The sequence below is a fragment of the Bubalus bubalis genome, chromosome 4 (genome assembly GCF_019923935.1).
Source record: "Bubalus bubalis isolate 160015118507 breed Murrah chromosome 4, NDDB_SH_1, whole genome shotgun sequence".
NCBI classification, from domain to species: domain Eukaryota; kingdom Metazoa; phylum Chordata; class Mammalia; order Artiodactyla; family Bovidae; genus Bubalus; species Bubalus bubalis.
This window is the reverse complement of record NC_059160.1, coordinates 149,939,091-149,964,080: the sequence shown is the minus strand read 5'-3', so window position 1 is coordinate 149,964,080 and position 24,990 is coordinate 149,939,091. Positions and strand designations below refer to the sequence as shown.

The following is a 24,990-nucleotide window of genomic DNA, read 5'->3' as shown; positions in this document are numbered from 1 at the left end:
CATTTCGACAACAGCATCCATAGTCATAGCTGACATTTCTAAAGCACTTACTGTGTGTCAGGCGCATACTGAGTTGCCTCAGTTGTGTCTGACTCTCTGTGACCCCATGGACTGTAGCCCGCCAGGCTCCTCTGTCCATGGGATTCTCCAGGCAAGAACACTGAGGGTATCTGCAAGGATTAAGTGAGTCTGTGTAATTTGGGTTACAGTACCTCATATATGGCTTTCCAGGTGGCGCTAGTGGTAAAGAACCCACCTGCCAATTCAGGAGACTTAAGAGATGCAGGTTCAATCCTGGCTGGGAAGAGCCCCTGCAGGAGGGCATGGCAGCCCACTTTAGTGTTCTTGTCTGGAGAATCCCATGGACAGAGGAGCCTGGCGGGCTACAGTCCATGGGGTCACAGAGAGTCGGACACAACTGAGGCGACTCAGTATGCGCCTGACACACAGTAAGTGCTTTAGAAATGTCAGCTATGACTATGGATGCTGTTGTCGAAATGCTGACCTCTTTTGGCTTACTTTTCCTACTTCTGGACCCTTTACAATGAGGCTAAAAGCACACATCTCAACATGTGATGTGAGGACAGACTCCTGTGACGGTGACTGACACATATTAGACACTTAATGTCAGCGCTGTTGCTGCCATCAATGATTTTCCCTCTTCTGCACATTCTGTGTTCATGACTTCTGCTCACTTTCCCATTAGGGTTTATGTTTTAACACTATCAAAACCTTTACTTTTATATTTGTTTAAATACTACAGATAACAAAACTTCGCCTGGTATATTTGTTGCAAACATCTTTCCTATTATGTTTGCTTTTAAATATTAATATTTTCCCACATAGAAGTTTTACTTTATTATACAGTGAAGTCTGTCTATTTTTTGTGTGTGATTTCTTTCATTCTCTTAATGCTTAGGATGTCCATGACCATCTAAAGACCAGATAAATAATTAGATATCCTTTCTTTTACTTTCTAAATGTTCTTTTTGTTGTTAATCTCTAAGTCTTTAATCTACCTGGAGTTTCTTTTGTTGTTACCTAAATATCTAACACGATTCTGTACATGCTCACACTTTTGAATATGCTCTTTCCTCAGCCTGAATGTGTTCACTTTAACTTCTCATGCCACGAGCTCTCAGTATCTATTGTAAAAACATACTGTCCAACAATTGATGTCTCCTCAGTGAACTTAATTAACCACCCAGCAAGAGCTGTGTCTTCATTTCTCTTGCTTCTGTTTAGCTGAATGTAGACTAGGGTTTCCCAATCGACAAGGTTGAATGAAGAGATAAGAAATGAATCTTCTCTCATCCTTCTTCATCATCCAGTTTAGAATCAGATAAACGCGTTTACAAAAACACACAAGTACGTGCTTTTGCCAGCCTGTTTCACCACTACCTGGAACAATGTTCTGCAACCTACTGCTGAATCAGCTGTTTCCCTGGGTCTCTCCTGGGTCAGCACAGGAGCCTGGGTTTTGTATCCTGCTCCCCAGGCAGGGTTTTGGCTCTGCGGGCCTAAGTAAAAGACAGTTCGTCACTGCCCATCCATTGCCCCACCAAGCACAGTCCTAACAAGTGAAAGTATATACAGCAGATTATCACTGTATTTGTAAGTATTTGTACCAAAGGAAACAATCAAAGGATAAACAGAAACTAGTAAGATTGGTGACCTGCAGGAAAGGCTCAGGAATGGGACTGAGGAAGGAGTAACACTTCTTTGAGTATACCCTTTCATTCAGTTTCAACTTTGAAAATCATGTTGTTCTATATTCTTAACATTTGAAAACAGTTGTACTCAGGTAAAGTCATGAAGAACTATATACAGATACTGACCTCTCATTAGAAGGTCTGTTTTATACAGAGATGTGATTAGCAATCCTAAAATGATTTAATGTGTATTCTAGGACTAAGCACATTAATAAATATACTGTAGGTAATAGAAGTCAGGTTTCTCACTACAAGAGAGCTGCAAACACAATAATACGGAAGGATAGACAAAAACTCTGCAGAGGTGTTGACCTGAATGCAAAGCTCAGTGAACTCATAACAGGGATGTGTGTGTGTATATATACACACACACACATAAACATCTCTCTCTTCTTTCCTGGCTCTTCCTCCTTGAGAGGCCCTAGAAGCAGTGACACCCAGTAGCAGTATGGACACCTAAGTGCTCAGATCTTGGTTTTTACATTGTTTTTCACCATAAAGAATTAAAGACTTTTTAAATAGAAATGTGTGATTCCAGGGCTGGGTCAGAGAGAGAGTAAGATGAATCTGGCACATCATGTTTGTTGTACCAGAAAGTAAGGAAGGATCAGACGTGTCAGAAGGACACAGGCACCAGTCTGAAGCAGTTTGCACAGAATAAATCTGGGGCAATCTGAATATCAAAATAAATAATGGCAGCTACAGGTTATAATCCATAGAATAAAATAAAAATTCATTAAGTAGTCCATAATTACATAAAGAATAATGAGATAAATGAAGTGATTATTTAACTAAAAAATTAATAAAGGAAGCTCTGGGCTTCCCTGGCTGCTCAGCTGGTAAAGAATCTGCTCGCAGTGCAGGAGACCTGGGTTTGTTCCCTGGGTTGGGAAGAAGGGAACAGCTACCCATTCCAGTATTCTGGCCTGGAGAATTTCATGGACCATATAGTCCATGGAAGAGTCACAAAGGAAGGGCCACAAAGAGTCAGACACAACTGACCAACTTTCACTGTCACTCACTTTCCTTACAGCAAATATCAACAAGTAAGTAGATGATACATTGGGACTTTAAAAATCATTATCTGGTAACTACCAAAGTAATAACTGTTTTAGATAAGAATCATAAACAAACACTAAAAGTAGGTGAAAATTGGATGAGAAACAGGATATTTACATAATTCCAAAGTATTTCTTACTAGGATATTACTGATTACAAAGGGAAAAATGTTATTCTATAGTGAAGAAATCTGAAAGGCACCATCCTACACCAGTAATGGGACAAAGAAATGATCATGTGATCCTGCTGGGAGGTGCTCGGGAGGACCCAGCGTCACTTCTGTGTCTTGCTGCCAAAACATCGAGAACTCCAATCTACTCATGAGGAAACATCAAACGAGCCCAAACTGAGGGACAATGTGTAAAAAAATGGTTTGTATACTTCAAAAATGTCAAGGTAAGAACAAAACAAAACAAAAAATGACTAAGGTGTTATTCCAAATAACTCAAGAGATATAATAATTCAACATGTGATCCTGGACTGGGGAAAAAAATCGCCCCCCCCCACCCCCGAAAGGACATAAGTGAAAACTGGCAACATTTGAAATTTGAACAAGACAGGTAGATTAGATAACAGATAATGCTGAATCAACATTAATTTCTTGGTTTTGATAATTTATGGTTTTGTATGAAAGCATTTTTTTTTTTTTTAAGGAAGAACACACTGAAATGGTAAGGGTAAAGGTGCAACAGCTCTGTAATTTACTCTCAAATGATTCTGGAAAAGAAATACAGAATGACAGAGGGGATGGGAGGGAGCAAGAGGAAGACTGAGAATAATAAAGCAAATGTGACAGAATGTCAGTATCTGGGGGTCTGGGGTGGAGTACATGGGAACTTTCCTCTAAGTCTGAGAGTACTTCAAAATTGAAGGGAGAGCAGTAAGCTGGAAAGGCACTGCTGGGGGGTTCTGGCAGCAGGGACAGGGCACAGCCTGGCAGGGACACGCTACTGCCTCACCCTGGGAGACCTGGAAGCAGGAATCACAGAAGTTTTGAGGGAAGGGGCCTTCTCTGGAGTTGTGAGATGCCTGGTGTGGATGGAGAGTTGTATATGTATGTGTGTGGACACAGAGAAGGGGAGGACTTTGAAATTCTCTAACTGAGGGAGAGAGGGAAATCTTAGAAAGCAGGAGAGAAAGAGAAATAGAGTATCAGCTTCAACCCATGACAAGTCACTCCTTCTGCTATCCACTTCTGACTGAACTTTTGGGCAGAGTTACAAACCTATGAGTTGGCTTTGAGCAGACTGGGAGTAGGTGCCCTTAGTCACTTGGGCCAATCTGCAGATGACCTCTGGGGAAGCCCTGCTCTGACACATCCCAGACAAGCTGTCCTAGGAAGACACACACGGTAACGTTATTCCAAGGACAGCATTTGGTCCTGGGATGACCATGCCATCTGTTGAGAATAGTGTTCAGAGCTTTAGAGTCACGGTTCTTTATATTCACTCATCATTTTGTGCCCATGTCTATATTTCTGTGTGCCAGTGGGCAGCTGGGCAGTGAACAGCTTTCCTTCTACTGGTGTCTTATTTTAGCTTCCTGAACCAGTAGTTATTATAAACCAAATAGAGATTTCATGCCTTACAACCTTCTTTAAATTACTCAAAATACCTGCCCAGACCACAAGACCCTCAGGCTCATGTACAAGTAGAGATAAAATAAATTTAACCCTTAAAAGGTTCCTTAAAAAAAAACTGAGCAGATTTTAGAAAACCTGTAACTCCGGTTATCTGTTTTGCCCTGAGTTCTGAATTATAAGGTCGATAAGGATTATGCGAGGTCATGGGGTTTATCTCCTCCTTCTGCAAAAGACTGGATCTAATCATCATAGAAAGATATTTATCTACTATTATTTTAAGTAACTCCAAACGAGGAGAGGCTATCAATTTTGGCAGCAGCCTACTCTATCTTCTTTAAAACGTGTGCAGCCAAGGAATTATTTTTTGGTTTTAAATTGAATTTGTTTGGTTTATACTAGTCCCCATTTTCTTTGAGGGCTATAAAATTCTTCCCCTGATCTCCTCTTCTCTGAAGAAACAGCACCAATCCCCTTTCAGCTTTATTCAAGTCATTCACCATACTTCTTAACCCACTCCAGTGCAGTGATGCCAAGGGTACATGAAAGAGAAAATCTAAAATGACACCTTTTAGCACTGCATTGCCTGGCTGCACCCTAATGGATGGCATTCATCATGATGGCTTTGAGCCATCCAGATAGATTCCACTGTGTTCCCTAGTTGTTTTAAAGAACAGAGTAGACTCTAGTACAGTTTTCACTAAAATGGTTAACATATAGATTTGGCATGTGTTCCTGGATTATTTTATGCAGAAGGCCTCAGTACCAGACCATGCTGAACAAATAAGTGGCTACTATATTTAGAGACTTGCATTTTTACCTGGTAAGTACCAGTTCCTTTTAAACTTTAGGTAGACAATCATCATGGGCAGTGACCGTATCACTTTGGAGATTCCATTCAAATGAGCAAAAATACATCTAATGCAGAATACTGAGTGCTCTGCCCTGCTGAATAAAAAGAAGGTATCCAAGGAGCTTAGAGCAAGCTGGAAGCATGACACTTGTATCAAATAATTACTACAAAAGAATGAATTGCATCTAAGTGCTACACTGTGGAGATATAAAGCCAAGAAAAAAACAGGATGTAATTCTGGGAGATGGGATCAAAAAGAAGAGGCTGGAGGCTCAAAAGGGAGTGGATATGTGTATACTTACAGCTGATTTAGTGGTTGTGCAGAAGAAACTAACACAACATTGTAAAGCAATTATCCTCCAATTAAGAAAAAAATAAAAAGGAGGTTCTTGAGCCAGTTCTTAACAATGGGTAGGATTTTGAATAGACTGAGGCTAGAAAAGGAGGAAGTGGTCATTTAAGGAAGGCCCGGCACAGACAATGGAAATATGGGAACCTGCTCAAAGTATTTGAGGAAATGGAGGTTAATATACAACATAATACATGAAAAAGCCCCCAAAGAGAGGCTGGAACTAGCTGTTGGAAGATCACGAATACTGAACTAAGTAGCCTGCCTTACTCTGTAAGCATGCAAATGCTATCCAAAATTCAAGGCTCAAACGGCTGCGAGGCATACCCAAAATTATTAGGGACAACTTGTGAACAGTGGCCACAAAAAGCTCCAAAATAAAACAACTGGATTTGCCTGAGGAACACATTACAACTGGGGCTGTAAAATAAAATGGTGACCTTCTGGTAAGATGACCTTTCGTGGGATAACTAGATCAAGAAAGAAGAGTAAGACTAAGGTAATGAATTAATGACTAGAAATATCATCTGAAAATATAAAAATAATCAACTAAAATACTTCAAAGAAGAATACCATCTTTCAATGTCAATACATTATACAAATCAGCCCAACACTGCTGTATAGTTATATTTTACACCCCAAATTTCATATTTCAACATCTAATAATATAGCTTTAGACTCAACATGTCACTTCGTGGTTTTCCTTGAGTATATTTACATTTTGGTTTTGCATCTGATGTACCTTATGAAGATTACATGATTTGCTGTGTTTTCCTTCTTTCAGTTTAACTCTGGTAATGAAGAAGCACACAGTTCCTAGTGACAGATTTTCACATGGTCAGAAGTGATTACTATCATGAGATACCTGGTCTTCCTGTTATCTGGATAGTTTGAATAAAATCTCCAAATGCAGCCTTAATACTGTATTTACACATCCAATCTAATATAAACAAAGGAGGAAAAAAACAACCAACTTTCTTTAAACATTATTTTATGCATACTTTAAAGTAGTATTCCGATTTTCATCGAGGAGACTCAGCAGATACAATGTGTATAAAAAGTATTACTTGGGCAACCTCTAAATACAAACATTTCCATAGTAATTTCTGTAATAGACAAGGGAAATTAACAAAACAAGATATTTATTTCTACTAGAGAGGCTCCAAGGATAGGCTACCTAAAGAATTGTTTTTCTAAACAGAAAAATCCCTGTTTCTGCTCTGTACTGCACAAGATTATAGGCAGAATTTCAGAAAGCTGAAAATCCTTTTAAATAACACTTCCTCTGGCTTTAATCACAAATAATTGCCTCTTTTGGTGCTAATGAGCATGAGCCTCACAGAATGGAATGTAATTCTGCCGGTTCATTCAGGGTAATGGCTTTGTGAGCTGGTGACATTGCGAGAGATGGGGTCTCAATTTCCTAGAGTACAGTAGTGAGCAGCAATACATTTTTCACTTGAGGAAGATTTTCTAACCTATGTAAATATAAGTAGAAAACCCATTATCTGTTGATAAAAACAACAAAGTAGGTTAAATAAAGTTTTAAGTACTGCTCTCCTTTAATAGCCATCAGCTCCCTGGATCATGAAAGTAAATACAGTACTTCACTTACTGAAATCAATGAGAAACCGTCCAAATCCTTGCCTTTGGTGCTGGGGCATGATCATTATGCAGGAGACATTATACTTCTGCTGGCAAAGCTTTTCCTGAGGGAAGGAGAAACAGATCAAGTATGTCAGAGTGCTGCTAAAGCGGGCAACTCCCTGCACCTGCCGCTGTCCATATACCACGGTCCACTGAGGTGAGCCGACGTGTTAGGTCAGGATCAAGCAGAATAATTCGACCATCTTAATCAATCAAACTATCAGCTAACAACAAACTATGCACTCCAGGCATGCCTCTCAATTACATCTTTATTCTTGAAAGTCAGCACCATGAAATATGAATAAAGAATCCAAGGAAATGTGAGTCAAATGAAACAGCACAGTATCGAAGAAAGGTTTTCTATGCTCAAACAACCTGGGAGATGGGCAGAGGGGGTGGGGGAAGATCCAGAGAGTCACCCAGCGGGATCAGTTAAGAACACCTTGTTAAAGGCCACAGTGAAACTAAAAGTGTCTGTGTGGGAAGACTTGCACAATACATTTCTCTTATGAATAAACAGTCAAAGTAAGATGCTGGAGAAATAATCTATATTTCAAAGAAGGACAACAAAACAAAAAAGACAACAGCAAGAAGAAATCCCCAAGCCTCCAAACCAAAGTGAGGCCAACATATTACCAACAGTCTGAAACCAGGAGCAAGACTGGAGAGAATATAGTGGAAATGGTTCCTGTAGTTCAGGGAAAATCTGCAATGTTCATGGGCTATGGCATCAGAGCAGCAACATTTTCTTCACAGTACATAGAAGCCGCCAAAACCTACACAGAGAAGACCTGGAAAAGGCTTTTGAGGTTGTGAATGCTCTGGCCAACTATAAACCACAAATTAGATTAACCACAAATGGTACTAACCACATCAAAGAATTACTTTGGAACACCCAGATCTTTAATGAACCTATTTGAAAGATCACAGGAAATGGTGGAGGAAAAAACACTACAAGGCAGCATTAAAGATTTTTTTGTGAAAAAGATGTGCTCCCAACTTTTGCACATTTGGAGCTGTCTGTGGAGTCTCCAAGAAATGACAAGTAAGAAATAATGTATGTCAAATTTCGTAAGAAACTGGATGGTCCCATCCCTGGATGTGTACATCCACGGCAAAGATTCAAATAATTAGTCTGTTTTGCAAAGTCAGACAAATGGGTCACTTATCTAAAATGAGGGGTACTCTGAGATAAAGGATTCATCCTTGACACAAGTCTTTTCTCTATTCCAAACTATTTTTACCCGTATGATATTTTTGGAAATCTAACCCAAAAGTGGTCCTTTCCCTCCATGCTTGCCCCCTGCCTTTAAACACATGTTACCACAGCTAAACTCGAAACAACTGCTCCCTCTTTCCTTTCTGTTTTGAGTCATCATGCTTAGAAAGATATATGCATGTAATGATTGACACTAAACTTTTCTAGGTCATCTCAGCCATCCTTTGGCTATAACATCTAGAATTTGGTTTCATCTCAAAGGGCCACAGTCCTTTAAACTCCAACTGAGATGTTAGAATATGGCTTAATTTGCATCTAGTCTTTTAACATGGCTGTTTTTTAGATTTTGTTTTACTGCACTTGCAAAGGATATTTTAATATTCCGAGTATGGTAAGAAATGACAGCAGTTGCTGCCATACTATAAAAGAAACCGTGACAAAATGAAAAAAGTTTAGCTTGTTCTAAGTAAAATGTTTGGCGAAGAAAATGGCAACCCACTCCAGTATTGTTGCCTAGAAAATTCCATGGACAGCAGAGCCTGGCACCCTATACTTCATGGGGTTGAAAAGAGTCAGACATGACTGACCATGCACGCAAATAAAAATGTTGGGCGCCCTGTGACAAAGAGAAGACTCAAACCCCAAGAGTTACTGTGAACCGAAGACCTAGAGGTCAACTCAACATAAGGCAGAACAATGTCAATGGGCATCACTATTTGTTTTAAAATGCAGACAGATTTAAAGAAACACCATTTTCAAACAGAAAGGACAGTCATGACCATTATTCTTTTTAACTCTTTGGAGAAAAAATTAAAAATTCTTTTAAATTCTTTGGACACATCTATACAGAAGGTAAAATGTTCTATAAATTATATAAATTTCCTAGCTATTGCTTTCCCTTGTATTAATTCTCTATCATCTGTAACCTATAAAAGTTAACAGTCTTCTTTTTCATTTTAGAGCTTTACCAAATACATGGATTAAAATGGTGAGGCTGTTTCCCATGAGTGCTGTCACTTATTCCTATTTTTGTTTTTGGTCTCTGGGTTGTTTCTTAAATTTAGAAAAACTTCTGTATGCAAAGTTTTGACCTTCCATGAAAACGACAATTCCATTAGGTGTTCCATTATGCAACAGTAGATTAATTAAAATTCATTTATCACCTAATATGTAAACATATATCATAAAATAAATAGGCTATAGGATTTGGAGCATTTATATTCTGCCCTAGAAATCTTATAATTACCATTCTGGCATATTAAACTATTTCCTAAATACCTAAGAAAATTTAAGGTTAGCCTGATAAATATCTCCAAACTCAGATTCCTTTTATTGCATACAAGTTAATGTATCTCAGAAGCCTTTAAACAGAAGAATGTGAGATAATTGCTCTGAACCAGGTGAAAAAGACAAACTACAGCCACTCAATATGTCAAGGGCTCCCCTATATTAATAGCTGGAGATACTTTGGCTTTCTAAAGAGGAGGCTACTTCAGATCTTAAAACAATAGCACAGAGAGTAAGAGACGAAAGAGTAAAACCAGCCATTATATCAGCTTAACTGTCCAAATGCCAATGTTCCAACTCACTGAGATACTGAAGACCACAGAGGGAATGCAACAAGGAGAAAAGAGAATTATCTTTTACATGCTACATTATACTGAAACCTTCATGTTGATACCACTTAGGGGGAAAGGGGAACTAAGCTTAAAATTTAGAAAATGAAAGATGCTAGGTGGTCTGCAAGGCAGCAATTATAACATTACATGAATGCTGTCAACACAGCAAACAGCGCTGAGGTCTTTCACACACTTCCTAGGCACAATGCTCATGGTTTTTGTGTGTGTGTTTTTCTTAATGAGCTCTGAATAAGAATCTGAGCTTTTCAGAAACATGTCATTTATTCAAATTAGAGTCATAAAAAGGCCCTGTTTGAAGAATTGGACTCTACCAAAAACATTCTGAAAAAGAAAATGAAGGTCATACTGGCTCTTGTTTTACCTTAGAGAAGTATCCAACCAGATGACAGCCCTTTTCATCATTTTTTGTAAGGACATAAAAAAGGAATGGCTCGACATCATAATACAATGTTTTGTGGTCCAGGAAGAGCTTGGCTAACAAGCAAAGGTTTTGGCAATAAATTTTGCTCATATTCCCATCAACCTAGCAAAGAGAAACAGACAACATTATTTAACATAAAAATACCACTCAATATAAAACTGTTTCTTTTATATGGTATTTTGGAAAGCATATACTTTTTTTTTCAAATCCCAAACTAAACAATTAACACACTCCATTAACCAAGAAAGTTTACCAGAAAATAGCTGTCATTTGGCAAATCAGAATTCCACCTTTTCTCTTAAATTGGGGTAAATTTAAGGCAGCTTAAATTTCTCTTTACACTTCCTGAAGAAAGGCCACACGTTGCTAACAAAGGAGTAATTTTTATTTACTATTTATTACAACTAAAAAAATGATTAGGCATGCCTTCTCTATTTGAACCAAGTAAACCTGAATTAAAGAAACATAAACCAATCAAAATGCTGCTTGAGTCAGTTAAACTTTATGTTGTTTCCGAAGGGCTTCACATAAAAATAAAACAAACTATATTATTCTGATTCCTCAGAAACGTGGATGCACAAAAGAGGCTTCCATTTTGGTTTTATCCCAAGCATCATTTTAAATATAATTGGAAAAGATAAAATTTCTATGTTGGGAATACTTACAGAGAAAGTGAGATGAATTTTAACCTACAGTAAGTACCATGATTACAGTCTACTTCTCTTCAAAATAAAAGAATCAAGCTGTGATACTGATGGTTACAGACAGGAGGCGAGGCACAGATGCCAATTTCGTTGATCAAATGTAGTTACTTGTTGAAAACAGAAAGCACAGCAGATTCAAGAAGAATTTCCCTAGCACTTTTCTTACGGGAAATGGATATTTGCTAACCAGAGCTCTTGGACAATGAACTTGATCGTTCTTGAGTCTCCTGTGGACCATACCAGTTCTCATAATGCACAGATTATTTTTAGACTTCATATAACCATTTCCCTTGGATGATACCTAGGTCCCACACATGGCAACATGATCAAATATGGGCAACAGGCACAGAGGATACAATTCTCTCTTTAATTAAAGGAAGTTTTTGGGAGTACGGTCCTTTTGGAAATGGTAGTATATTACAAAAAAGAAAGACAGAGATGTATGTATCCCTGAACCAGAAAAACAGAGCGATGACAATGCTGAAAAGTCTTACCAGTTGTGAAAGGTCTAAACTGACACGCTTTCAAGAGGGATATAGAAAAGATAGGAAAGTAGTAATCTGTGATTATTATTCATTAATTTTATAAGTTACTAAGGATACTGCAAAGACAAAAGTTTCCCACATGCTATACTCTTAGTATTAACTCAGATTCTAAAATAGGGACCTTGGCACTTATCCAATCCAATTCCTTCAATTATTTTTATGAATAAAAAATTTACAGATCTGCTTCTGATTTTTCCCTTCTTATCTATGTATGGTCCCAAAGTACCTACCCTGAATTAGAGCATTCTCATTAGCCTAACAAGATTGATTCTCTTACCCTGAGAAGACTTTTCCTGGATTTATGAGAGGTTCACCCCCTCTGGCAGAGTTATGCTGATTTATTTAACAATTACTTAAAGCCAACAATGTGTTCTATCCTTTGAGAAACAATGAGACACTGATTTTCATTTTATTTTGGTTAGAAGAAAGCTTCCAAGGCATCAAGGAAGGAGCCAACAGTTCAGTTGAACTTGTGACATTCATTAATTAAGCTTCAACTGAGAACAGCTCTGTTGTCTCAACTGGTTGGGGCTGGCCTGTTAGCATCCCGGGATGAACAACAGGACAGCAACTGGCATCTGCCTTTCCCTTTAGCCCAGTGGTTCTCACTGTGGGTGATTTTGTCCTTCAAGAGACATTGGCTGTCTGGATATTCTGACTGGAGGGGGTTTGGTGCTACTGGCATTTAGTGGGTACAGGCCAGGGATGCTGCTGAACATCCTACAATGCCCCCTATACCAAAGAATCATCCAGCCCAAAACGTAAACAGTCCCCAGGGTGAGAAACCTTGTGCCTCACGTTTAGGAAGAACTAACACATCAAATCTTCCCAGCAACAAAACCCTTCTCCCTTCAAGCCTGCCTAGAGAGCCTGATTTAACCAGGAGGAGGGGCTTCAGAAAGATCATAAGACACAATACATGTGTTCTCTGGTGAGTCTTGGGAAAAAGCAATGGGCCCAAGACTGTCTGAGACAGGGAGCCTGATCCATGAGAGAAACCTAGGCATGACCCTCCCCTACATTAAATTCAATGCAAGACATTACAGACCAGAATTATAGAGAAATGTGGAGGTAGAATAATAAATTTCTAACCTGAACAACTCCGAAAAGAGAACCCTAAAGTAAAACTATTTTGGAGAAAGAGGAGCTCATATCTGCTGTGCAGGGAAGGCTTGTTCTGAGCACTCAGGAATGAACTCAATGACTGAGATGTGTAACAGAAAGGATAATAAGGCACGGTGATGGAAGTGGTCAACCAGAGTGAGAGAACCGAGAAAGCCTGTGAATAGGCAATAATAGCAAAGAAAGGCATGGACTCTTCAAGGAACAAGTAACTCAGCTAAGCTGGATCCCTGAAACTGACAACAAAACATGATCAAACAATAAAACGATATACTGGCAAAGATCTTCTGCTACTAAATCAATTCTGAAAACACAACATGTCTTCAAGAACACACAATAACAGACACATGGCCACAAGGGGTTCCTGTGAACAGCAGAGTTCTCCAGGGGTGGCCACCTACCCAGATTGGGAAGGGAGGGAGTCCCAACATCTGCTGAGGTCTCACCAAAAGGATTATCCACCCTGCCAAGAAGTGGATGGAAACACAGGTGGTTGTGTATTGAGGAGATATGTACAGCTGCTCAATTCCCTGGAAGAGTGAGCACCTGCCAGACACTGGCTGGAGCTGCTGAACAAAGCTAATTTCTCCTGCCAAAGAGAGTAGAATTTACAAAGAGCTAAGGAGATCATAAATTCACTGGTGAATATATCTGGTGCAGACAGGGATTTGGGAGAAGACAAAAAAGTTAATGTGATGAAGTAGGAATTCATCATCAATCTCAAAGGTTGCTTAACATGGTTAGAAAAACACTTCACAATATGGAGATATTTGAAAAAGCAGTCTGAATTTCAGTGCCAAAATTGAATAAACATTGTACCTTCTATGAACAAATCAGTACATAGTCAACAATTAGAAGCACCAGGTTTCTAATGCTGAGTTTTTTATTTACACATGCTTACCTCAAATACTGAAAGGTCTTTCCTTCGGTAAATTTCATTTGCTGGAGGATGAAACCATCCACATTTCTTTGAGTGTCTTAATAAAATATTTTTACTTTTCATATATTTAAGACAGAATTCACACAGGTAAAGCTTTGGTAATCTGTTGAAATTTCAAAACCAAAGAATATAATCTGATTGGTTATTCCTTTCAGGGGGCAATATTAAACATTGTTCAATTCTCTCTAAGCCACACAAAGGCGGTATAATAGTATTTGAAAGAAGTAGTTTAAAAAAGGAAAAAGAAAGCCAGTAGTAGACAGAATGTACAAACTTTACATTATTTTTCAATCTAATAGTATTTGCTGTCTTTACTGCGCAAACAAATCATTTCTTTCCTTAGAAATGTCCTACAGAAAAAAGGTTTTCAGACTTGGAACTATGACTCTAAAAACAACGGCATCCTGTCATCCATGTATAGTTTTCAAATTTCACACTTAATGTCATGATTTCAATATTACATATAACCAGTGGTGTAACAATAACAAATCTTTTCAGAGAGAAGTGAACTCATTATTTTTAAAGTGATCTGTGTACTTATAAGACAGGGAAGTCCTAGAATTTAGCTGTCTCCATTTCTTATGGATGAGGTAACTTTAAGGTTACTATCAGTTATACACAATCTAAAGCACTAAATGCAGTCAAGTCAAATGACCTTATCTGTTCCTACCAATTCCACTGACTCTGAGTAACATTAGACAATCAGCTTTCTCACGTCTGCTGAGTTTTTCTCCTCCTTAGAAATGACACCATTTTGTTAACCAGTGCCCTGTCGTGCTTAGGTGGACGCTGCTTGTATTTACAAGAGAATGCCTGGAAGCGTTCTCAAGGGCTTTGGGATATAAACATGGGGAGAAGGGTTTTGGGGAGAACTAGACAGACTCATCATAGAAATCTCAAATCTTGGATTCATATACAAAATTTATCCAAAGCTCTCAGAACAACATGACTTACGATTATCCATACATATAAAAGCTCATTGGTGTTTGGTGTTTTCAAAAACTGTTTAGGAACATGGAGCTGAGCAATGTAAACTGGGAGGAGAAACCAAAACCCCTGACTCTTAGTCTCCCACTTAACTTCTAGAAATCCTCCCCATTTTCTCCAGTTAGATGACTGGGCAGATGCCCATGAGAAAGAGAAAAGGGTGATATCTATTCTAGAAGAAAAGTAAATTTGTGATTACCAAACTTTGCAGGCTAAAGCATTTGAGAAGATACTAATGAAGTATGCCCTGACATACCTGAAGGAAAAAAAAAAACCTGTTCACAAAACACCCATTTTTAGATACATTAATTCAAGACAATTTCACAGCTAATCTTAGTTCAGGACAAAATAAAATCCTAGTACCATTATTTTCTCTTCATTTTTAGCAAGTTAGTCACAGATGGCTCTAAAAGTCAAGACTTGGGGAAGAACCTCTGAAGACTACCCACTCCCATCTATTTTCTTCCACATTCCCTTCTCTTGCTACCCGTGCTAAGTGCTAAGCTGCTTTAGTTGTGTCTGACTCTTGCGACCCCGTGGACTGTAGCCCACCAAGCTCCTCTGTCCATGGGATTCTCCAGACAAGAATACTGGAGTGGGTTGCCAATTCCTCCTCCAGGTCTTTTGTTCTAATTTATGTTAAAAAAAAAAAAAAAAAAAGAATACTTGACAATAAAATGCCAGAAATCACGAGATAAAACTAACAGGCCTAATTAGGAAAATGCAAAAGGCAACCAAGAAGAAACTACCAAATACTTTACAATGGCTACATTTTTTTATTCTTGATTTGGTTTCTTACATAAACAATATTTCTCCAGTTAATCAAGAGAGAAAAAAAAATGGACTGAAAGTTAAAAGACGAAATTCACAACACTGGTGTAACTAAGGAGTATAAGGTGTTTATCGAGAACAATGACTGCTATAAGAAGGTGCTGACAAACGTAATAAGTTTTGGAAACACCTGAAATTGACACTCAAAATTTACGTCTTAAAAAAAATCACCTAATTTCAGTTTTAGAGGGCTCCTTCCTACGTGTGAGACGTCAAGTCTGCACACCCGCCAGGCTTATTCCATTACCTTGCATATTCCTGTGGGTAAGGCGAGGAGTACCAGGTTTGGATTTCATATTTCCCAAATTCTATTACAGAAGGGTACCGGCCACAGTCTTCTACTCCACTTTCACACTCTATTTTCTGTCAGAAAGAAAACAAAATAGAGGTCTCAGAAGAGGATTTCTTCACTTACACTATGGTTCTTTCACCAGTGGATATGAAAATCTACCAACGCTAACCATAATTGTGAATTTTCATGTTGTTGAAAAAAACATTATAGGCTCTTGGGAAACAACAGTCAACTTTGTATCATATTCATATATAAACTCTTAAGAAACAGTATTACCAATATAGGAAAAAAGTGAGTACCTGTTAAAACATACAAATGTCTATGAACAGTCAATAATCTGCTACAGTGTATTAAATCTGAGGAAATTCTAAGATGATGCGGCTTTTACACGCTGTCACACTGTGAACAGTTCCTATTTCTCCACCAAGTAACATTTACCCCAACTGTAATTAAATAACCAATTTGAAATTTGCAGTCTGACACCCATCTCCTTTTACACTCATGCAGGAGGTTAGAACTTTGCCTGCCTGATTCATCGGGACATTTCCAGGATCTAGCCCAGTGCCTGACACAGCCAAGACATGTTCTTGAATGGAAAAGCCAGGGTTACTGGGTTGGATAGAACAGGCTTTAGGTTTAGCAGTAACTTTCAGGTAATTGCTTGCTGTTCATCATGTTTAAATATGAATGCCAGATACAATCTCCCAAAGTGGTAATATTTAAGGACTTCAAATCTCAGTGACTGGCGGGCGGGGGGTGGGTGGGTGGGTGGTGGTGAGGGGATGGGATATATTTTATCTTAGCCAAAGGGAAAAACACTACAAAGAATGCAGAATGAGGAATGGAAATATCCAATGGCCCCTCAAAGAGAAATAAGCACAAGTACTTAGTCCAAGTGGTTTCTACTAAAACTAAAGCTCAAGAGCCTTCAGACAGACCCCTACTCCCCACAAAAGGAAGTGAGGTAGAGCAGGTAATCGATCCATAAATATCGTGCCCTGAAAATGTGGTCTTGTTCAGCTGCTAAATCGTGTCCAACTCTTTGTGACCCAATGGACTGCAGCATGCAAGGGTTCCCTGTCTTTCACTATCTCCCGGAGTTTGCTCAAATTTATATCCACTGAGTCAGCGATGCTATCTAACCATCTCATCTTAGGCCGCCCTCATCTACTTTTACCTTCAATTATTCTCAGCATCAGTCTTTTCCAATGAGTCGGCTGCTAAATGTGGTCTACTAACAGAAAAACTCACAATCCATAATAAATTTGTTTCTGACAAGTCCAACAGCCCTTCCTTTCAACATTTTGGTGAAAATAAGCTAAATAGAGTTACTATCTTAGGGAAATCATTTAAAAGAAATTACTGGACATTGAAAATAAAAGTAATTACAACTGATCATGCAACACAATATTGTCTTCACCAATGCCCAGGAGTTAAAATCAGGAGACGTTTTTCGTATTGTTGGCCACCTGAGCTGGAAGACGCACCGGTCAATTTAAAAGTGATTTCTTCTTTCAGTGAACTATTTAAAAGGGCTATTTTTTTAATTTGAGCAAGAATAATCAGAAATCTATTCCTTTACCCCTAGAAAGTGAAAGTGAAGTCGCTCAGTCGTGTCCGACTCTTTGGGACCCCATGGACTGTAGCCCGCCAGGCTCCTCTGTCCATGGGATTCTCCAGGCAAGAATACTGGAGTGGGTTGCCATTTCCTTCTCTAGGGGATCTTCCCAACCCAGGGATCGAACCTGGGTCTCCTGCACTGCAGGCAGATGCTTTATCTGCTGAGCCACCAGGAGCATTTTTCAAAATCTGCCACAACAACTGCTACTCTCGCCTATTTTGTGAGACCAGCTGAGCCATTACCAACTTGTGAGAGTGAAGACAACTCAAAGACAGTACTTTTGAATGTACAGTCAACAGAAATGATGGTAGCAGTTAAAGAACCACAAAGGATTTTGAAGGGGATTCTTTATAAAATCAAGGCAGTTAATTTCACAGTAGTCAGATACAAAAGTCATATATTATCTTAGTTTCTGGAATACAGTGTCCTGGCCTTACCTCCCAAGACAGTTCCTGGGCCTGCTTGAAAACATCCAAATCCTCTTCAGTAACGGTATCCTTGTTTCCAATCACATTTATATCTGTACTTTCCTGTTTGATGCTTATTTTGATTTCCGTATCTGTCATTTAAAACCAGCAGAAAGTGTATTTACTGACTTGCATCATGAATAACCACCATATAATTACCAAAATGGTACCAAATTAGCACAGTGGGCAAATAGGGAATTTTATTTTTTTTAAAGCTTTATAAGCTTTTACGTCTAAGCGCTACTCATAGATCCAGCAGTACCTTTTCCCTGCCGTACCCAAATTATTTGAATTATCACTGTCATCTTCTTATAGCTTCAGTAAACAAACGCAGGAAAGTAAGAGCAATACAAAGCAAAATCATAGTTTTCAACCAAGATTAGAAGGCATATCAATGTCTAGGTATAGAATTCCCATGATCATGTTTGAGACAATAAAATCTATCATTCTGTCCCAATGACACATAGTTTGGCTTTTGTTTTATATAAAGGATACCAAATGTAACGGGCCAATTTGTTAAATGAAATCATGAAATCAGTTTTCTCCCTGAGGTGAATACACACACAGACACACTCACATCCAAAAAAGCACACGTCACAGAATCACAGATCAGGCTCCGCTGAGAAGGAAGCAGGATGAACTTTGTCATGAGAAAGCAATGGACAGAGGGAAACAAGGAGCCGACATCCGCCCTGCCGGAAGCACGGACAGCACGCGGCCACACAGCGCTGTGGCTGGAGAGGTGGCGCGGGGAGAGCGTGGCGGAAGCGCGACAGGGGCTGCTCATGCGGGACCACAGCGCCATAAGCAACGCTATGACGGCATCTGGGGGGCCCTAGTGTCACTACAAATGGAAGGAAATCACCAGAGTGGGAGAGTATTAGTTGAAAAAACAATGTTTTGGAGGTTTAGTCAGCATTAGAAAAAGGTCAAAGTTTCGCTGCTTCTGTATGAAAGTGAAGTTGAGAACAAGAGAAATAGCTAAGACCTATGTGACAAATAGGAATTGATTGATTCTTTTTTTCCGGGGGTTGGGGAGAAAGGGACGGGACGCAGGTTTGGTTGGAGCTTTGACCTTTTGCTTACCATCATCCTGATCAGGTTTAATCCTTCCGTCTGTCAAGCTCCCCTTCCCTGGTGAGGGGGTCCCCATCTGAGGGGTCACTTTATATTTTAACCTGCCTAGCATCCTGTGCTTTTTAAGGAAAGTTGTTCGCTTGAAGTGAGCAATTGCTTTAAAAATACGCCCTCTAGCCATCCCCCAGCTAGAGGAGGAGGAGTGAGAAATAAACCTACTTCTAATATCTCTTTTTCCAAAGAAATGGGCTTTAGATTTTGCTGTGAGAGGGAATTCGGTTTTACGACGCATACGTTTAGGCGGTGCATAACTTGGGTGTCCCTTTTGGCGAGACTGTCCCTGAGTGGTATAGATATGAGAGAGTCCGTCAAAGAGTGCCTTCAGCTGGCTGTTATTAGTAAGACTGCTAAAGGAGGGCACGCTGGACTGGCTGGAGGAACTCTGAGGAGAGGTAGAAGAAACAGAAGTGCTGGACTTTTGTGAGCTGGGGCTCTGACCAGAGATGGGGGTCGGGGGTGGGAGTGAAGAAAGTGGAGGTTTTAGCTTTTGTGTGGTACCTGGAGCCAACACATGAGAAGTGCATGGCTGTTTCTGAGAGACCTTTTTCCTTGGACGATAGTGCTTTGAAAAGTCTATTATTTCACCTCGTGATCTGCGACCATCAGGTGATGGTGTAAAAAACTTAGTAAGGCCATCAATGAGCCCTTTGGTTTTCTTGTTAACTTTAAGTGTAGAGGCAGAAATGTAGGTGGAGGTGGTGGTGATTTTGGTGGTGGCACCAGGCCGAGTGGGGTCTGTAACAGCCAATCTGCTGCTTGAGTCCTTCCCAGATGCAGCATGACCGGATGAAGGTGTGGTACAGACTTTAGTCTTTTGACCCCTACCAGGTGACCCCCTTCCTGTGAATGCATTCATGGATCCTTCATCACTGGTTACAGACCTAGGCAAAAATTTAGAGAATAGTATCAGCATTTAATAATAAAATTATAAAGGTATCTAACACAAGTTTATAGCAACTAGATGCAGTCAACGGGCTTAAACTTAAAAAACTGAATTGTGACCCTAAAGCCCTGCTTGTGTGTGTGCCTTCACTGAGGTGCTTTTCTCTGTTGAAACAGGTTGCAGCCACTACGCTAGCAAGTCATGATTCTCCTAGGGCCTGTCCAACAGGTACTGGAAGAATCATGTGGACCCAAGGGGATTATGAGTAAGAAAATTTTTGAGGAGATTAAAAAATCACCCAATGGTTTCATTATAATTAAATAAAAAAATGTTACCCCTTGTGTCATTATACATAATTGTGATTTTCTGAAATGCCTTTTAAAAAAAAAGTATTAAAGGAAAGAAGTCATAAGTATTATCTCGAAGTGCAAGAAGAAACTTATCTCTAGTTAGAAGCAATTTTAACTCCAATGGAAAATTTATAGAAACAGAATTTAGTTATTATCTATAAATTAGTTTGTTGTTTTTTTTTTTTAAAGAAAACATTAAAAAAATACCCTCTTCCTCTTAGAATTTTATGCTTAGGATGATAAGATAACCAATAATACTCTCTAAGTAGAGGAGACAATTAATTGCAGCATAAAATATTGCTGAAAAAAGGACAACAATAGCAAAAAACTGAAGAAATGGTTAAAGAAAAGCTACAGCGGGTCAGACATGACATGGAAAGTCTGGTGGAGAAGCAGCACATTTACCATGGTCATTATCAGACACCTGGCATCAGAATCTTTACACACTGGTTCTGACTGCTATTTCAGTTCCTGTGATGCTGGTCCTGCTCATACAGCTGTGTGCTCAACGGAGACTGGAGGTCACTCTGCTAGCACAGCTGCCTACAGGAACGGCAGCTGCCTGCCTTCGCCTCAGGCTAGGGCTCGGAAAGCCACCCGTTTTGCAGCAGAATTTTATACAACAGAAACATGTGCATGTGAATTACGGCAGTGCTGGGGCCCGAGAACGGACCTTAAAAATTATCAGTTGAGCTGACGGCTAGTAATGAAGAAATGGAAGCCTGAAAATGATATGATCTTAAATTATAAAAATATCTTAAGTAATTACAAAAAGAAGAGCATAGTTTAGTGGTTATCCTGTACATAGAGATTTGATGAACAATTTCAGCAGTCGCCCTAAAGGGGAGGCTGGCGTAGGTCAATGGAGCAAGCTACTAAGGCCCATCTGAAGCAGCTCAACCGCCAAGAGCTTCGCCCAACGCCACCGAGTCAGCCAAATCAGGTTAGAGCTGGAGATCTCGAGTGTCACCGTGACAGTCACCAGTAAACAACTCATCCAGGATAAAACGTTTTGCATCAGAATGTTACATTTGGACTGTATCTGGAATCGATTGCCCAGAAAGGATAATATGCTTATAAAGCATGTAAAAAGGAAAACTCCCCAGACTGTCTTAAAAATTCCTAAGCTCAAAGGACAATTTTGGACAAACAAAAAGTTAGGATTGGTGCCAGATGTAATTTTCAGCTGTGTCCTTTGTTTAGAAAGTTTATATCCTAATTCAGTTTTTTAAATTGGGCCCTGAGGATACAGTCCCATTTCAAGAACAATGCTTAACACTGGATGAACGCAAAAACACGTAATTCCTACTTCAAGTGATGCTAATATGAAAGATTTTATTCATGAATATGTTTCATGTTTGCCTCTACAAATTAATACAAATTCCATATTAGAATAGCCACCAGTTAGAAGATTTTCATAAAGTTTCACAAAACACTCGAGAAAGGAGCATGCGTTTTCTACTTCTCCTTTGGGAGATAAAAGTGCAGGAGGATCCTGTTTTCCTGAGACCAGGTAATAATAAAATGAATTGCTCCAGATAAAACTAAGGGAGAGGGGAGAGTAAGCAAGTAAGACACCTGGTGTTTGTTCACTGTGTGTAGAGTTCCTGTTCATTTCTACATCACAATGATCCTTTCACTAAGCCCAAAGAGAAAGGCAATGGTCTTACAGACAGCTGCTTCAGATATGCAAGTCTACAGATTTCATTTCTAAACACCTTACCTAATGCTGATATTCAGTTCTATATTCTACATGGGTTAAAAAAACAAACACACTCATTACAACTCTTTTCTCGACTTCTCCAGTAATTCCAGCTAAATGTTCTATTTGGCTTTAATGGCAACCACATGGCCACAGGCTAGAGGAAATGGGGCTAACATAGCATTGGGTTGGCCAAAAAGTATATCGTTTGGATCTTCCCTAAGATGGTATGCAATAACCCGAATGAATTTTTTGGCCAATCCAATAGAACTGCATGCTACTGCAAATATATTATTTTGTCTATATGTTTGTATACATGTGCACATACCAAATGGTCCTGTCTAACTCTCTGGAGGCAAACATTAGGACAGTCATTTGCAGATTTCTCAGAAGCTTCTATTTCATAAAAGGGATCTTAAAAAGTTGTAATACTACATTAGCACCAGAAACAAGTATTTTTCTAAAATGTTATCTGGGGTAACAAAAGAGAGTCATTATAGATGTGAACAAATCCCTCTCTTGTTTTAAAAATTCCTATAAAAATATTTATATAATTAAGCTCTTTTAATGCTCAGCCAGTAATAAGGTAGGCACAATGAGTGTTTCCAATTCTTATATTCTGCTTCTGTCCTGCTGCTTGAAAAATGTCACTAAGCATCACAGATACTGGCAACAGAAGACCTCAAAATGCCAACTGTAATTTTAAATGTTATTTTCAAAAAGATTTCTACAGCTTATGCAAAAGAAGAAATATTCCTCATCCCTTGAGTTTGTAAAAATGATGCTAAAAAGTTAATGGGATCTAAGGGGGTTACAATCAACTGTATTTTAAAGCACAACATAAAAGATTTTTTTTATAAGATCTCAACCTACAACAATCGTTGCTTTAATTTATTTTTCGGTCGTCCAATGGGTTTTGCATATCGTCGTTTTATTTGTGCAGCTTTCTCATGAAGTAGTTTTCTTCCCTTTTTCTTTGGTCTGCAGACTTGGCAAATCCACATCCCTGAATTAATATATATATGAGAAAAATATTTTAATGTTTCATTTTAGGAGCGAGATGAAATATAAACTGCAGCTGTAATAAGCTGCCCAAGGATGCCTGTATGCAGAACTTTACCCTAGAAGGTGGATCGTTCCCTTTTGTCATTCTGCTCAGGAAGCTGTCACTAAAGGTCAGTTTTCCCAGGGTCAAGGTGATGAGAGCAGAGGGCTGACCCATCTGAGAAGTCTTCCAGTAAGGTTTTGCCCAACATGTCACCAAGCCTCCCTCCACCACGTACACACACGTGAAAACCCAGTCTTGTCAGATATTATATATTTTTGGATTTAAGGGAGACATTTTTAAGTCAATCGGAACATTTTTAAGTCAACTGGAACTTCTAGGAAAAAAATACTTGTTTTATCATCTCTTTTTGGGAATTTTCTATACTAAATAAGTTATAATTCTAACATATAGTTTTTAAAATGAAAACTTAAACGTTTAAGTACTGTGGAGCTACAATAATTTGAAGTGTGGCATATGGAAGCAGGTCAATGGATAAGAACTAAAAGGCCAGAACAACGGAGAGGTTTAGCATATCATAACAGTCATATTTCAAATCAGTGGGGAAAGGATGAAATGATTCAGAAAGGGGTGCTAGAACAAATAGATGTCTATCTGGAAGGAAAATAATTACTTCCTATCTTTTATAAACACAAATTCTAGGCAGATGAATATTATGTGACAAAATTAAATGTTATAAGCACCAGGAAAAAAACATGGCTATTTTACATAATTTAAGCATGACTGACACTTGAGACTGAAGCCATAAAGAAAAGATTCATGGATTTGATTACATGAAAATATAAAGAGCTTCTGCAAGTCAGTAAGAAAAAGGTGAAAACCCCTAATAGAAAAATGATTAATGGATAAAAACAGGTGCTTTACAAGATGATATACAAACAGCCAATAACCAAACACAAAAAAATGTTCAATTTCACTAAAGAAAATAATTATCAGACATATTTTTTCTATTATCTAACTGGTAAAAATTTGAAACAGTAACACTGTATTACATTGAATCTAAGCTATTTATGACTATAAGATGCATCTGATTTCAAAGATGTTAAAATGTTTCTTAAAAATATGTGTCTTAGATTCAATGAAATATAGTAATGGTGAGTGTTGATCATCATACAGGGAAACAGGTATTCTCATACACTGCTGGCTGGCCTGAAAACTGACATGACCTTTCATGGACATAGCCTTCAATCCAGAAATTCCTCCCTGAGGAATATATCTTAAGGCAATAATTGTTGATGAAAAAATTGGAAATATTTGTAATATTCACTAGATGAGACTGGTTAAATTTTTTTTTTTTTTTTTAATATGGGATTGCAAAATCAGTTATGTTCAGGAACCACCCAGGTATAATATATGTGACTGAAGCAAGCTGGAATGTAAAGCAACAGGTAGCAGTGAGACTGAGGCAGAATGGAGCGCTGGCAATTTCAAATCCAAAAATCTTTAAATACAGTACCAGATCTTCTGTCACACAGTTAAGAGAAGTCTCAATAAAACACTTCTGTGGCCCACAGTCATCATGTTTATAATCTCGGCTCTATATACTACAGAGTTCTTCACACTCATTAAAAACTATCTTTGGGAGAATATTTAATGATGTGGGAATATGAGAATCTATTGTCAAGAGGGAAAAACCATAAACATGTACAGAATTTTCCATTTATTTTTAAAAGGGTGGGTGGGGCAGGGAAGGAATTTCTAATTGATTATTCTTTCCATTCCTTTTTGTCAATCGGTATTTTCTAAATTTTTCACAATGAAAATGTATAAACTTTGTAATAAGAAGGCAGAGTTATTTATAATGTTCAATATACTATCATATGAGAAAAAGAAGGCTAAACTTGGCTGACTACTCAATAAACAG

General features: G+C 38.6%; 1 protein-coding gene across 9 annotated transcripts in view; it reads right to left on the bottom strand.

Annotated features, from left to right (window-relative positions):
• The window catches only part of KAT6B (lysine acetyltransferase 6B), a 182,803-nt gene that overhangs the window by 29,235 nt on the left and 128,578 nt on the right, over positions 1-24,990 (bottom strand). For 7 of the 9 annotated variants that reach the window (XM_025284797.3, XM_025284796.3, XM_006055858.4 and 4 more), the window contains 7 exons: positions 22,934-23,066; positions 19,075-20,006; positions 17,959-18,080; positions 15,856-15,971; positions 13,752-13,893; positions 10,420-10,581; positions 7,168-7,261 (listed from right to left, as the gene is read on the bottom strand). In XM_025284797.3, coding sequence (XP_025140582.3) covers positions 7,168-7,261; positions 10,420-10,581; positions 13,752-13,893; positions 15,856-15,971; positions 17,959-18,080; positions 19,075-20,006; positions 22,934-23,066 — 1,701 coding nt within the window. The remainder of the gene's footprint in view (positions 1-7,167; positions 7,262-10,419; positions 10,582-13,751; positions 13,894-15,855; positions 15,972-17,958; positions 18,081-19,074; positions 20,007-22,933; positions 23,067-24,990) is intronic. The other 2 variants (XM_006055859.4, XM_006055860.4) reach the window with 2 other exon arrangements.